Source organism: Symsagittifera roscoffensis, chromosome 1 (assembly GCF_963678635.1).
Source record: "Symsagittifera roscoffensis chromosome 1, txSymRosc1.1, whole genome shotgun sequence".
Classification (NCBI taxonomy): Eukaryota; Metazoa; Xenacoelomorpha; order Acoela; family Convolutidae; genus Symsagittifera; species Symsagittifera roscoffensis.
This window is the reverse complement of record NC_087062.1, coordinates 5882578-5898517: the sequence shown is the minus strand read 5'-3', so window position 1 is coordinate 5898517 and position 15940 is coordinate 5882578. Positions and strand designations below refer to the sequence as shown.

The 15940-nt window shown below is 34.9% G+C and overlaps 3 protein-coding genes across 3 annotated transcripts in view; 2 read left to right on the top strand and 1 right to left on the bottom strand.

The window, feature by feature from the left end:
• The window catches only part of LOC134843901 (uncharacterized), a 681357-nt gene that overhangs the window by 649564 nt on the left and 15853 nt on the right, over window positions 1-15940 (bottom strand). The window lies entirely within an intron of this gene.
• LOC134854170 (uncharacterized) lies at window positions 1188-15863 on the top strand (the record flags this gene model as incomplete). Its single annotated transcript, XM_063870305.1, is given in 3 exon segments — window positions 1188-1486; window positions 4074-4480; window positions 15631-15863. Coding segments are annotated over 3 exon segments (869 nt in total), but the record flags the coding sequence as incomplete, so codon positions are not given.
• LOC134843366 (uncharacterized) overlaps window positions 15865-15940 on the top strand; it is a 2646-nt gene continuing 2570 nt past the window's right edge. The window contains exon 1 of the mRNA XM_063859608.1: window positions 15865-15877. Within this exon, the coding sequence (XP_063715678.1) occupies window positions 15865-15877 (13 nt within the window). The remainder of the gene's footprint in view (window positions 15878-15940) is intronic.

Below are 15940 nucleotides of genomic sequence, written 5' to 3'. Positions count from 1 at the left end.
TTTGGTCCACCGGATCTACTTAACAATTGCCACCCCTTTTAATAAAAGCAGTAAATTAGCGCTGGAGCTTTGTATTGCTACTGCAATTTTGCGGCAATCTGATTGCTCCAAATTGCGTTATATTTTTCTACTTAACAATTGCCCCCCCCCCCCTTTCTTAAAAGGGGGGTAATTTTTAAGTAGATCAGTTTCACCAAAACCCACAGTAGCATCGCGAAATTCATGAATCCGTTCATTCAAGTCGTCAGTATGAACTTTTCACTACCCATATCACGCGGAAAATGATATGTAATAAATTCATGACTTGAATACGCCTTAAATTCAATGACGTTTTATTTCTAGAATATTCGGTCCTTTGGGTGGCCAGTCTATATAAGCAGAATGGTCAAAGAGCAGAATGGGTCCAACAGCAGAAAAATAGAAAACATCAACTTTTATGAGCTGATCGGTAAATGAATTATAATAATAGTCAATATTACCAAATAAACTAATAATTTAAGCATAATTTGACTAATTTAATCAAGATTTTTAGAAAAATTCAATGAAGAAATTATTCAATTCATGAGTAAATCATTCATTCTCTTGGTATTATAGATGATTCTGAGAATTTTTTTATCAATTTGCCCATATTAATCAGTAAAAGTTGATATTTTTCTATTTTTCTGCTCTTGGACCTATTCTGCTCTTAGACCATTCTGCTTATTGCTCCGCCTTCGGTCCGCTTCTTACAAATATGGACTTCAAGCCGAAAATTTTCTCTCTAAGTCATGAAATATGATTAATTTGGAATTTTTTTTTGAAGAATTTCTCAATTTCATGATCTTTATTCGGTACTTATTAGCGTCTTCATCGATTTTAAGCCTCCAAATGATGTTTAGGGAAGTTGAAAAACAAAACACGGTTGAAGGTAACTTTCTTGTTTATAATTTATGCATTTCAAAAACCGGCTGATATTTTTAACGGATGCCAATCTCAAGTGATTCATGGTCATAAATAACGCTTATTATGGAGTAAAATAGCCTACGATTTTGACAAGCAACGTTTTACATATGAAAAAATAATGATTTGAGGCGCTTGTAAAGTTTAATTTTCGGCCTGAAGTCCCTTCGGCTTGAAGTCCCGTCGGCTTGTTGTCCTAGACCCCAAACATGGCGACATAGTTAAACGATTGATTGCCTGGCTAGCAACAGTACAACAGAATCGTCAAATCAAATCACGTGTGATATAGCTGTTAGTTAAAGCTATAGACTTAAGTCCATGTCGAACAATACATTTAAAATACATTTTAACACAGTTAAATTGTCTTTCAAGCTGGTTTTGCTGGCAGCTGCTGTCAGCTTCACTGTTTCTTCGCGGGGTTCCAAATTTGCAAACGATTCTGCGCCGACTGTGGAGCAGGGCTCACTGCATGGTGGGGGTTCCCGGAAGTCCTATCACATCCTCATGGTCACCATGTGCATGCGGGGCCACTTCAACCCTTCTGCAGGTCTTGAAAAAATTTAAATTATCCCGTCGAACTTTTAATATGCAACCTCAACAGTTTTATAACTTAAGACCAAAGTCCGCCGAAAATGGTTCACAGGAGATCGAACCAGGGGGTTTTAAGATTTGCCGGGCAACCCCGTTCCCCTCCGGGATTCGCGAAAATGGTCGGAACAAGAAAAAATTGATTTTATTCAATCTAAAACGTATTTATTGCTACTAATACAAAAGCAATAAATCATTTTTTGTTATCGATCAGTTGTTATCGATAAATCAATTTTTATCGATCTTTTTGTTAGGCCGTGCATTCATAACGTACATCAGAATGTGAACAAGGCAGAAAATGTTGCTCGAAACGAAGCGAAAACAAATTATGGCATTTACATTCACTTTTAAATTCGAGCAAAAAAAATGGATTATAAAGAATTTATACTCCGTTTCGTTGTCTTTGGGCGATAGAGGATTATATTAATTTGACGGCTTTTTAGACCAGTAACCGATTCGGAAGGAGGGGGGGGGGGGGCTGAACTGACGCCTTCTCTCAGGGATTCGACCCCCTGACTCGAACTACCAAAGGGCTACACTTTGGTACTATATGACAACCATTTTATGGCCGACCAACCGGGCGCGGATCTTGGATTTTTCTGAGGGAGGGGGAGGGAGGCAGAACTTTGAAAAAAATACTAGATTGCATAATTCAAAAATCAACAAAAATTAAGCAAATTTATGCAACAGTAGTGATTTTTGGCGTCAAATCTGTCTATGACATCATGAACATTTTCTTCACACTCTATTTTTTCACACCTCATAAAAGCTTTTCACTTTTGGAAAAGTTTAGAAAAAAGTTCAAAGAGGGGAGCAGGGGCAGATCTAGGATTTTCTCGAGATAAGAGAGTTTTCAAAAAAAATCGAAAACTTTCTCGACCTTTTTTTAGGTCGACCAAATTGACTTTCTGAGCTCTACCAAATCACTATTAAGACCCCATTTTGACACCAAGTTTTCTGCGCGGTAGGCAAAAGCTAGAAAAAAAACAGACCAAAAATTTTAGGGTCAGTTATCCAAAAACGCATATCTCAAAATAGTACAAATAGGGCACCCTTTGGGTCGGCAGAGGGTCGAATGACTGAAAAGAAAGCTTCTGCCCCCGCCCAACCACCCTCTCTTAATCCGCTGGTGCGACCAACCCCAAAATTTGGTGCCAATATATACTAATTTGTTTTCTCAGACAAAAATTTCTGGCCAATTGATACCAATAATTTTCCTAAAAGCGCCTCTGGCGCCAGTACATACTAAAATTTTCCACAAAAAACGGAAAACGTCATTTCGGACTTTCGGTGCTGAACGTTTGATCGAAATAGGGTCTTATAAGTGTTTTGAGAGAGCTCAGAAAACTCAAAAACTTCTAAGCGCCTTTAAAAACATTGACCGGGTTGCCCACCATAGAAGATAATGCACAACCATACACATCCATGCATGATTTGTATGGAAAATGACTGATCATGCGTAGCACATAAATTTGTTTCTAAAACCCTCAAAATAGCTTTTTAACGGATTAAATTAGTAATAAAACGGTTTCTCATCATTATGCAAGCCGTTGGAAAGATATGAAAATCTTTCACCTTACGTATGGAAGAGATTTTTCACACAGTTATTTTTTCTCTGGAAAACCGTAAAAACAAGCTCCTTGACAAAAATGACTGAGAAAACGTATCCTTAATACACGATACGGTTTTATTAGATTTTGATTTTTTTCACCATGCAAACCATACGCCGCACTATAGATGCTGCTATTTATGGAAACGATGTTTCCATACAGAAACAACTTTAATAGAGCATTCGAAATCACAACAAGCATGAAATGACTAGATTTTCGAAATCCGCGTGGCCTTAAAATTATTCTTAGCCTTTCTAAGCGTAGTCCGTTTCTCTTATTTGCCCACATTCCGAACTGAGTTATTTTGATGCGCATAGCTCTTTTTATTGTGATTCAAGGCCGTTTTTTTTGCGTCCAGAACTTTCACGGGTGCGACTATTGCAGCCATAGGCAGTAGGCTGGGTAGACCTGAAGCTAGAGGTCAAGTGCGCGCTCGTCCTCACATACAATGATTGCCATGGCAGGGGATCGATTAAACGATCTCACAACCTCGAAGTGAACGCCTTACCACTATGCTAAAGGCCTCTCAGCTCTGCCACCGCTTTAGGCTGCAAAAATCAATTATAATTGATTAATCAACTATAATGGATTTTTGTGGTCTAAAATGTCCTCAATTAATTCGTCAATTTATATTTTCTCAGTTACGTGTTCTGCGGATTTGTACCTAGTGACAAACTTGCTCGCCCTTTTTGTAACAGGGGGCTGGTAAAAGAGATCCCAGATATTTTCTGGTATGCGGCCAAAAATTATCGAATTGTCGATTGAGCTTCTGTTTTTATTGTATTGGATATCCAGATTTTCTTTCGCTGGAACTTATTTCAAGCAATCCAATTCGAGCATTATGATCCAATTTTCAACATATGAACGAAATCTGTTTTGGGTCGTGATACAGAAAGAGCCGAGATCTCATTAGTAGCAGTGGTAACTTTATTTCAGGTCAATACCGAGCACTAGTAGACAAAGGTCACAGAGTGTCCGTCTTCACAACGGACTCTTGTCCCGAGCAGATAATCCAAGACATGCCAGGTGCATTCGAAGTGCATGAAACCACAGTAATGCCGACCATTGTACCGCTGAATGTTCTGGAAGCTCTGATGACGCTTCCAAGTTACCTTCGTGAAGATGGGATAATTAAAGCATACGAAGAGCTGGATAAGTTTCTAGAAAAGTCTCCTCACAATTATGACATTGTGATTGGCGACTCGCTTGTCGGCGGTCCTATTTTGGCGGCCAGAAAACACGGAATTCCGAATGTGAATTTGTTCACGTCTCCGCTTCTGGAAACTGCCAGAACACACCCTTCAATTTGGGACAGAAACGAACTGCCGATCGAGGAGCCCGGGGTAAGCACACAAATCGAGAAATAATTTGCCCGTAACTCGACAAATATAATCTCGCCTTCTTTTTTATGTTGATTTTTTTTTCGGGTCAATCAATCGCAATACGAAAAAAAAGCATTCCCTCAAACATTGCATTTCGCGGTTAGTACGTTGAAGTAAAGAAGTATTTACTCAATTTATTGCAAAGAAACATCCAAAAACTGTTCAGGTGGTGTTTTAAAAATAAGAAACAGCAAAAAGAATCAAGTTGAATTTGATGACTATCGCAAATATGTCGCCACTTGGAACAAATATGTCGCCACTTTTCTGTTTGCGCAGTTTCGTTGCATCTAAAACCACTGTCAACGTGAAGATTTCTACGAGAGAGGTAGCAGCTTGCAATAGAGAAATCTGACTATTTCAAAGGGTTCAATTTTTCAATTTGATTAGGTTATTCATACAATATACTTTAGAAAGAACAAAAAGACATTATCTGACAAAATGGTGAATTCCCATGAATCCCAATATTCATAGCTCCCAAAATAAAAAAAATCAGTCGCATAAGTCCCAAAATTTATCTTCTTGAATTATGATTGGTTGAAATTTGAGCCAACGAATTTATGGATTGATTGTTTACTGTTCAACCAGCATAAACTCAAGCTGCAGAATAGTGACCGCCGCAGCCGCGCCAACGTGTTGCGAGCTTGCCACCAAAGTGTAGGACTCTATACGAAATTCAAAGCCGGTTACGTTTTAATCATATCATCTGTCTGCTTTGCTTTTTTACTATTATCAAATTCTTATAGTTTGCTGACATTTGAAGACATTTTGTGCATGTGCCATTGCCCATACCATGCAGAACAGTTCCAACACAACGGTTGAAGACTTCAATCTGTGGATATACAAGACCTTGAAGCGAATGTAATTGCCATCTAATCGTTTCGATGGAATTGTTCTGAGGTGACTCTCAAACTGTTGAGTGACGCGTTTGTTCTTAGGCTTGTTTTTCTAGAGGTCCTGTTTTTCGGAAGATGATTTGGTACGACTGCTCTGATAAAACTTTTGAAAACTAGTTAGGAATTTAGCTGAGACTAAAATTCGGAGAAGTTTTGAACGATTCAAGTAAAGTGTGTTTCAAAGATCCGAAAAATGATTTTTAGTGTGGATACTTGCTTTGAATTGGCTAAATTTTTATTGGCACTCGGTTTGCTCTTCGTCAGTTTTGTTCTTGAAAACCATTTTTAGATACCTAACGATTCAATTTTTTCTGAAGAAACAGAGTTTTTTTTTTAATTTTGCTGTTTTTTTTCTAGAAAATTGGTAGGGTTTGTAAGACTGTTTTCGTTTTCAAAAAACCTTTCCTTGAACTCAACCAAAAAATCATAAAAGTATCAGTTTGTAGTTGAATGTCTTCTGAACAGGAGTCCATTTCTTATTGAATTTGCTTGGGCATACCTTCAACGGCCACTACACTTTAAATGCATTGATTTTTTGCCGTTGTGCAATAATGAAATTGAGTATTTGCGTTTTCAAGAAATAATTACTAAACCAGATTTTGCCATTGGTTTCAAATGAAACTTTAAGAGCTGCAATCTCTAAGACTGTGGATTTTTATAAATTGACCCTAATGTTTTGAAATATGGAAAACCTAGCCGCTTAGAACTTTTGAACCCAAAACAAATTTTATGGAACTGTCTCTTTACATATTTCATCAATTCTGCATATAAAAGAGTTTTCGTCACAATTTTCCATTTTATTTGTGTTTCCGTCGGATTCCATTCATTCGCTCCTTCTTGTGTTTTTGTAGTCTACTTCAGAGTGGGGCAAACAGATTTTCATAAATACGAGTAGCTTAGATCTGATAAAAATGACTTTTTCGAAACGGAGTTCTGGTCAATGTTGTTGAAAGAAAGTATCTTCTTTGTAATTTTGATTCCCCTTTTTGCATGATTTTGTTCTTGAAGATAATTTTCTCGGATCCAGAAGTTAGTAATAACGGTGTCTCGTTAGACGTCCAACCATTGGCGGAATCGTTTAAAATGACTTTTTGTGTAATGTTTTTGATTTGATTTGTAAAACTAGATTTTTCGTCTTATTTTCCTCTGTCATGGTTTTTAATCACGGGTTTCTCCATTTTAATTCAAAAAATGAAATTGACTTTAAAAAGTTTAACGGGCTAGCTGAAACTACAATGAATTTTGGAATACGATTGAGTTTTTTTTCCAAGCCTATATTTACCATTATTTGTACTTGCAGAGAAGTCTTGTCGGAAATTGTACGACTTCCTAGTTTCGAGTAATACAAATTCGAAAAAAATCAACGAACACCCTTAACCGTACAATTTTCTGAGCGATGCAGATCAAGGTGAGAAAACTTAATCCCGTTATCTGCAAACTAAAAAAGTCCATCGGATATTCTCTGAGTAAACAAACGTTTTTAAGCATTGTGATGATTTCATTTTCATAGTCTGACCCGCATTGACGAAAGTGGATAAAAATCGATTATATACATAAAAAGCTACTGATTAACGTAAGTATATAAACGATTTATGTACAACCATTTTTCAAACAAAAATCGATTCTCTACAGATAGAATCCAGTTTTTTTTCACCAAAATCAAATGGGTTTAAGTGCCAAAATAATCGATTTTGTATTATGTAAAACCTTTATATAATCTGTAGATAATCTACATATAGTCAGTATATAATCTTTATGCAAAAAAACTGTATATAATCTGTAGATAATATGTAGATAATCTGTATATAATCTGTATGAAGTCTGTATCAAATTGATTATATTGCCTAAAAACTATAGGGGTTGTAAAAATTCCATTTTGACAATTCAAAATTAAATTGACAATTCAAAATTTGCAATCAGGAAAAGTTTTCCACAGTTTTATAGTGAATTGAACTCACTTGAGGAAAATTGGTTACCACAAACTACAAGTTTTAGGAGATCCCTCTAAGATTTTGCAATCTAAGGGTTTCCGCTGTAAGAAAAGTAATTTTGTGCAAAACGTCTTCAAATGCCATTTAAAAGATCAACGTAATCAGCGCGATTTTGTGATAAAACATCAATAAAAATTATAAAAATAAACATAGAGCAATTTACTTTCTGCTGCAACTTATTTACAGAATAAGAAAATTAAATTATTTTTCAGATCGAACATCAGTACGAAAAATTTAATAAATTGCCTACTTTATAATTTTATTTCAATATACTCATTCTATCTGATTGGCGAGAATGTTGAGAAAATCACTATATAATCTGTACAAAACATGTATATAGTCTTTATATAATCTGTATATAGTCTGTATATAATCTGTATATAATCAGTTTATGATCTGTAGATAATATATATAATCTGTTTATAGTATGCATAAAATTGGATACAGAAAAAACAGTTTTAGAGTGTTTTGGCGATGGTTATATAATGAATATGTACAGTATAAAACTTTTGCGAAAAAAAATGCATTGTAATTGATTGTTAAATTTACATAATCGAAGTTTTACTAAATAAAATTACAACAGATCTGAAATCTATATGTTTTCTATAGATAATCGATTTTTATCCGTTTTTGTCACTGCGGGGGCCCTGAATGTATTTTTTAATCTGCAAATGTCATAGCTTGACAAACAATTTCATTCCATTCCACAGAATTGTCTCACAAAGTTGTCTATTTCATTGAGGGGTTTAATTTTTGATCTACATATCTTCCTGAAGTGGTCTTTGGTTCTACAAACGTTTTCGCTCCCGGCAAACCATGAGGTGTGCTAAGTGAAGGGATTTCCGCATTTCACCACTGGTGGTCTGTACTATCAAAGTTGGTTCTATCTTGATTTGTCTGTGGAGCGGTTTTTTGAAATTTTGCCTCTGGGTTGTTGCTCTAGACATGGATGTTCATTTTGAGTAGTTTGGTAGTTTGCTCATTCCTTCTCTTCAATGATGGCTTGATTTACGGAGAGCAGTTTTTTTAGTTTTTTTTAGAGAGCAATTTTTTTTAGTTAACCAGCCATAGGCCTAGCTGGTGGAACCAGATCTAAACTAAAATTTATCATTGGTTATGATTATGATGTTTTATCTCTATAAAATATTAAATACTAACCAATCATACTCCATCAAATTAACCACCCATTTATTTGTAAGTGTTGAAACTACTTGTACTTTCAACACCAGAGCAATTTGAATTAAACTTAGAATACAGTTGTTCTCATTCTGGAACTAACTCGCTTAAACCGGTGTACACTAGATCTATTGAGACTAGGAGATATAAGAGTATGATTAAGATTGGTATTAGACTAAGAAGTTGCATGAATCTATCCGGCGGAAAATAAGATAGCAGATAGCGTGACGAGCAGACGGTGTACCTTATCTGAAATTACTCTATGAGTTATAACCAAAAGGATATAACTCATCTGGTGCAACCAAAAAGTCTCGAACAGACCTTAATTAACCTAGATTTAAAAAGAAAAGATTAGAATTAGACAAATACATTATTTAAAAAATGTTATATGACAAAAATTCAGTAGAAATGTCTCCACGACTCAATAGATCAGAGCCAAGTTTCCGAACAATACGAGAACTACCCGGTATTGGAAGAAGACCTCGGACAAGAGACGACGTACGACTAGGAAGAAATCTACCAATCAATTTCATGATTGTACGACAAAAACGAGATCAAACTTTTTTATTTAGAATATTTCCAGCAGTCAATTTAAATTTTCATTTACTGACATAAAATTTTGAAGAAACATCTTCAATAACCTTTCATGGCGCTAAACCTAGTAATTATACATTAACGATTCATAAAAACAACTCTAGTCGTTCTCCTTAAAAATTTCGAGTATTAAAAACATCTAGGAAAAAATATCTATTAAATATAAAATACAAAAATTAGTTAGTATAAAGCATAATTGTTAGTATATATAAATCATCCTTTCATCCCAGCTTCATCACCTAAAACATAACAGCAAATCTCAAAACATTAACATCATCAAAACCAAACACTTAACCTTTTCTTCACTCGAACCTTTACCTAAAAGTTATCAAGGCTTATCCTTGTTTTCAATTAAAATAATTTCATTTAAAATAACAGATCATCAAGGCTTCCCTTGGATCTCTAAATTTATTTCACTTAAATTAAAATAAATTAACTTTATCTAAATATTTTGATCATCAAGGCTTCCCATGGATCTTTAAATTCATTTAGCTTAAATTAAAATAAGTTAACTTTTTCTAAATATTCTGATCATCAAGGCTTCCCTTGGATCTTTAAATGAAATTAAACTAAATCTAAATTTCTGATCATCAGGGCTTATCCTTGGATCAAATAGAACAATTTTGTTCTCCCCCTCCCAATTAAATTAGTGTCTAACGACCTCAAACGTCGATTCACTACCCAACCCCTTATCAATAACACAGAATTAACAGAAAATTTTCAAGAACTAACCATTCTAGTTAGGATAAACAGTGAAGAACTTCGGTTACTCATCCTTCACTTGATCCCCCCTCTTAACTGACCCAGGATAGCACTTAAACTTAGTCAGTCATAAAATAGTATCTAACGAACTACTTGCGTTCTAATTATACCTGAACCTTGTGGATCGATTTTCTATTCTCCAACCATTGATCACAAATCACAACCCCTAAGTAAGATTAGGTACGTCTATCTTAGCTTAGAATTAGTCACGAGTAAAAATCATTCTCAGGAATCAATATACGCTTTTCTCTCCAACCCAACAATACGACTCAAGTTAAGCTAACCACAACAAACTGTAAGAACTAACAGTTTAAGACATTAGAAATCATTAACCCAAATATTGCATCCATCATCCTAAACCTTGTCAAGAGAAAATTTAGGAAACAAACAAACGATCAAAATACACAATTGTTTAATTAACGACGAAAAATACGACCTTGTAATCACACCACACTGACAAACAATAGGATACATAAAAACAAAAAAAAACACTAAGAAAGAAAATTATTAACAAACAAAAACAAATTATTAGGAAACGATTCTCAAAACGAAGAAATGCAAGTACCAAAAAAACTGAATCTAAAAGGTTGCACAACTTAAATTACAGACACTCCGACAATGGTTGTTGGTTGTCCGTAAATGTTAGACACCATTTTGAGCACAAAAAGTAAAGTTTAAGACACAAATTGCACGAAAAACCCTCGAAAAACAGGCCAAAAATGGCACAATTTTTAATGGACTTTGTAGGTCAAATTTTTCAACTTTTTTTTAAAAAAATTGTAAAATCTTGTTTTGTGAGACGCATGATCCAGCCTATAAGACCCAGATTAGTTGAAAAAGCAGCCCCAGAACATCAACATGAGAAAATTTTGCGTCCCAACCCAAATCTCTGATATCCACCAAAAAACAAGGAATTTGGGCATATTTTTCCAATTTTTTTTCAAAACAAGGATCAAAAAGTCAAAATTTTAAGAACTTTGGGCCCTAGAGATGACTAATGGCTATAACTTGGATAAAAAATTTGAAGGCATTTTGAATTGCGCTAGGGAGAAATTGTTTAAGTTTTCAATATAATGAAAAACAAAGAAAATGCAAAATGAAACAAAATTGTATACTAACGGAGTTTGTTTGAGCGTAGCAGTACTTTGCGCCCCGATAAACACGCACTGCAACCTCCACTGAATATATGGACACCTATTTAGTATTATGCAAGGATTGCTTAACATGCCAATTAAACAAAAATACACAAGATTATTGTCAACCCACTAAAGAATCAATATGTTAAAATCTACCACTACATACCCACGATGAAGATCACTTTCATCATCCACCAATTTTAAAATTAGCTTCCGGTACACACACCCAATAGATTTTAAACAGAGACAAAAAACACGACAAAATTTACCAGAAAGTAACAAAAAAATTATTACAAAGACAAAATATTAATTCCCAAATAATTTCCCAATTTACCCCAGCTACAAACTTGAAAATCGAAACATATGTTTTAATTCCAAATTTTACAACACAAGAAGAAATTTCTGAAAAATTACAACCACTCCGAAAAGGACCATATCAAATAATTGATAAACCCACTGATGTAACATACAAACTTATAGACCTAAACAAAAAAGAAATTGTTCAACACCGGAACAATCTTTTACCTTATTATCCAAAAAAGTACGCTATTTGCGAACTGACTCAATTATACTCCTTTACAGGACTGAAAGTTATTCACAATAACTCCGAATATAAACAAAATCAAAGCACTGATATGAATCCTAACCAAAAACCATTAGAAAAAAAAGAACTTAACAAACAAACATCTAAGTATTTAGACAACAAGAAAATCACTCAAACAGTAAGAAAAAACAAAATTAGAAGAAAAATATATACCACAAGATCACAAAGAAAAATTTCTACATAGGCAATCATCTCGACTTCGTAATCAGCAACGAAAAGATTACAAAACATTCATCCCGCAATCTAAAATTTTAGAGAAAGTTGAATTTCAAAAACCACTTTAAAATAATTAACATTTTCACCTCTTGAAGATAAGTTCATGGACCGAACATTTTCTCAAAATTCATGCTGGAAAGCACTTGAACAAACTAGTTCAATTTCAGCCAATAAGAGCCTTTCCGAATCATCACCTTATTTTTGACACGACTTCTTTAGCCGACAAACAATCACCTTCAAGCGTATCTCTAACTATAACTTTAAGACCTCCAGTTCAAAAATAAGCAACCCGCTCAAATTTGACAACTAAAATAAACAAAACCTCAATATTACGACCCTCCCCTATCAACTAGAACAAAAATCAACAATACTGTCCCAGCTAGACCTCGAAATACCCTCAAGCTAAAATATTAAATTAGCCTAAAGAACAAAATCAACATAATCATTTAGCCTAAAGTACAAATAACTCTCAAATACCCCCGATCATCCAATAAACAAAAATAAAATTAGGAAATCCCTTAATAGCCCTCCAAACTTCTCCTCACCAAAAAAAAAGCTTAAACCCAACCTATTTGTCAAAAAACCAATAAATAACCCGACCACACTCGAATTGCTTTGGCCACTTCTCCAAACTAAATACATCATTCGCTTACTAGCTAATCTAATAACATCATCAGAAATAATCCACGACGTTTTTCCCCATAGATTCTTCCCCGACTAATAAGGTAAGTACGAATTAAATAAATTATTCTAATAAATTCGAAACAAAACTAACCATTCTTAAAAAGTGTTTTCTCTTTTTCTTTAGTCTTCACAGGCACGATCATCAATCATCTACAAAAAAAAACGAAACAAAAAACAGAAAACTTTTTCTAGAATCATAAATTTCAATTAACCAAATACAATAAATGAAGCAGTAAAATTTACCCCCAAAACAGCAATAAATTGAAATATGAACTCTTTTCCCATATGCAGTAAGTATTTTTAAAATGAAAATAAATTGATAATTTCAACCCCCAAATAAAGCCGTAAAATTAATGATTTCAAAGTAGTAAATTAATAAAAGTTGCCTATAAAATTAAAGCAGTACTTAGCTTTTCAAAGACGCTTCTTTGTTGTTTTAAAAATTCACTCGCCCACAATCCTATCCACAATCGCACAGCTCGCCCACGAAGAATTGTTTGAAATAATGAATTGAACTTTTAACTTTCACTGCTAATAACTCTAACCAGTTTTAACACATTTCAAACTTTCCTTTAACCCGATTGGAAAAGAATTATATAATAATCCAAACTAACCAACGCAAGCTTACTAAACACCACAAACCACAACCTAACGGCATGACTAAGAAAAAAAAAGCACGGTACCCAAACCTGATTAAAACAAGCTTAGAACTGGATAAATTATTCTCTTAAAAATAACCGAACTAAAACAAGAACGCTTTTGCGATAAAAATTAATACAAGATCATAACTAAAAACAAAATTAACAAAGATTTGTATATGTAAATAATACAATGCAGTATATAGATTACATACAGCCCAAAGACGAGCAGCAAGGAATTTGACAACCCAATCACACTCTAACTACGGAATGGCAAAATACACCCGATATGCTGCCTACAGTCACTACACTCAACGGATTCAAAGTACGACTTGGCATCGCAGCAAAGGAAACCCATTGCAACAGAACAATGGCCATATCGATGTTCAAGTATACGTACAGATCCAAGTCACCAGGCACTGCATCCAAAGTCGAACTAAATGGTACTGTCGAAAGCAACCCATTCCTATTCTCTAAAAGCAACCAGATCAACACTCATCACAACCGATCAGAAATCATAATACGATCTCCCGAAACTATCGTGATAACATCTCTTCTTCCAAACCAGAAAAAAAGAATATGCTCGCAACCTATAAAGAAAAACACCACCATCCATCCTACACTACAATACAACATTGAAAAACTAAAACTCTCTAAACCCCGGATGGGTGGAACCAGATCTAAACTAGTATTTATCATTGGTTATTATTATGATATTTTATCTCTATAAAATATTAAATACTAACCAATCATACTCCATCAAACTAACAACCCACTTATTTGTAAGTGTTGAAACTACTTGTAGTTTCAACACCAGAGCAATTTGAATTAAACTTAGAATACAGTTCTTCTCATTCTGGAACTAACTCGCTTAAACCGGTGTACACTAGATGTATTGAGACTAGGAGATATTAGAGTAAGATTAAGATTGGTTTTAGACTAAGAAGTCGCACGAATCTATCTGGCCGAAAATAAGATAGCGCGACGAGCAGACGGTGTACCTTATCTGAAATTACTCTATGAGTTATAACCAAAAGGATATAACTCACTACCCAAAGGTTAACTAAGCTATAGCTATCATACAAGATCTCACCTCTTAAACTGCAGCGCACGTGCGATTTGAACCCGCAATCATATGATTGCTAGGCACTATCACTACCGATGCGCCACAACGCCAACTATTTGAAGTTTCAATGGAGGTAATACATCTCTGCTCGTTTCCGACACTTTTCTGCTCCCCTGTTTCCCGACTACAGAGAAGTGTTGCGATGTAGTTAAATGTTCTCCAGATTTGTTATTTGAGAAAGAATTATAGAAAGAAGCTGAGCTCTCAATGCCAGATAGTAGGCTTTGAAGTGCATTGAAAGAGCATCGTGAAAAACTGTCGAAAAAAAACCAAAGAAACGTACCCCAATCATGCAAAAAATTCGAGTCTGGAGAATTCATTAACTTCTGTGCAGTCGAAAAAAGTTCTATCGGCAACAAAGGACGGTCGTGGTTTTGCCGTGCCTGTTCGGCAAAAAGTTACAAACTTACTGGTTGAGTTAATTGGAGAGTATCAAACTCCAGAGTTAATGAGGAAGGCAAACAAGACTCGATACTGAGAAGAATTCAAATAAATTATGGACAAACATAGGTCAATTCTGGTGTATTTCTGCGTGTGGATCACCCGAGTCGAGATTTTTCACCTAATTTGAAGCAAGATTTGAGCGGTTTGAGTAGTTTTTTTTAGACGATTGCGCTCAAAATCTTGCTTCAAAATGAGCCGTTTATCTAAAAAAAACCGCTCAAAAACAACGTAAAGTTTGAGCGGTTAGAGCGGTTTTTCCAAAAAAAACGCCCAAACCGCTCAAATCTTGCTGGAAAATCACTCAAACCGCTCATATCTTGAGCGGTTTTTGAGCGGGGTCTCGACCCGGCCATCCTCAATGACAACATTGTAATCCCACAAAAAAGTCATATCTTCAAAGATTTTCCCACTTTAAAGGAGGTTATCTTAGAAGACCTTGCAAGAATCTTTTGAGATCTTTTAAGGCTATGCATCTTTTAAAGAAACTTGGAAAATTCTTGCAAGATCGTGCAAGATAACTTTCGTTGATCGACTAGGGTAAAGAGGGAATATTGCCAATAAAATTTGAATGGACATTTTTTTGGGGAAATTATATACGCCCGACTTGATACGTTTTCAGCAATTTTTGCTTTGCAGTCAGAAGGGAAATTATGTTGTATGAAATTTTCCCGTTTTTCGCTTGATACTCAATTCAATCATGTTCATCATAAAGCTTCAAAGATCCGTTATTATGATTGATAAACCATAACAAATTAAGATTACTTTTTAGTCTTTCACCAGCTCTCTGGGATCAGGTCTGAAGTTCTCAATTTTGAGTTTTAGTAAACTTGGAAATTTTGGGTTTCAGGAAACCACTTCGTTGAAAGGGGTCATAGTAACATCAGTGCTGGCCGCAACTTTGGAAATGTTGATTTCCATTCCAATATATCGAACACTTCAAGACATTCATGCTCAAAATGGATGGGAGTCCGTTCCATATGACTATGGCAGATTCCACCTTAGCTATCGTCATAGATACTCACTTCTATTGAGCAATGGAGCTGCGCCGTTCACGAGAAAGTTTGGAGAACACTATGAAAATATGATATCTATAGGTGAGTGTGTTGTTTTTTTTATCAATCAAAATAAAAACGAACCGAGAATTTAGATGTTTTTTT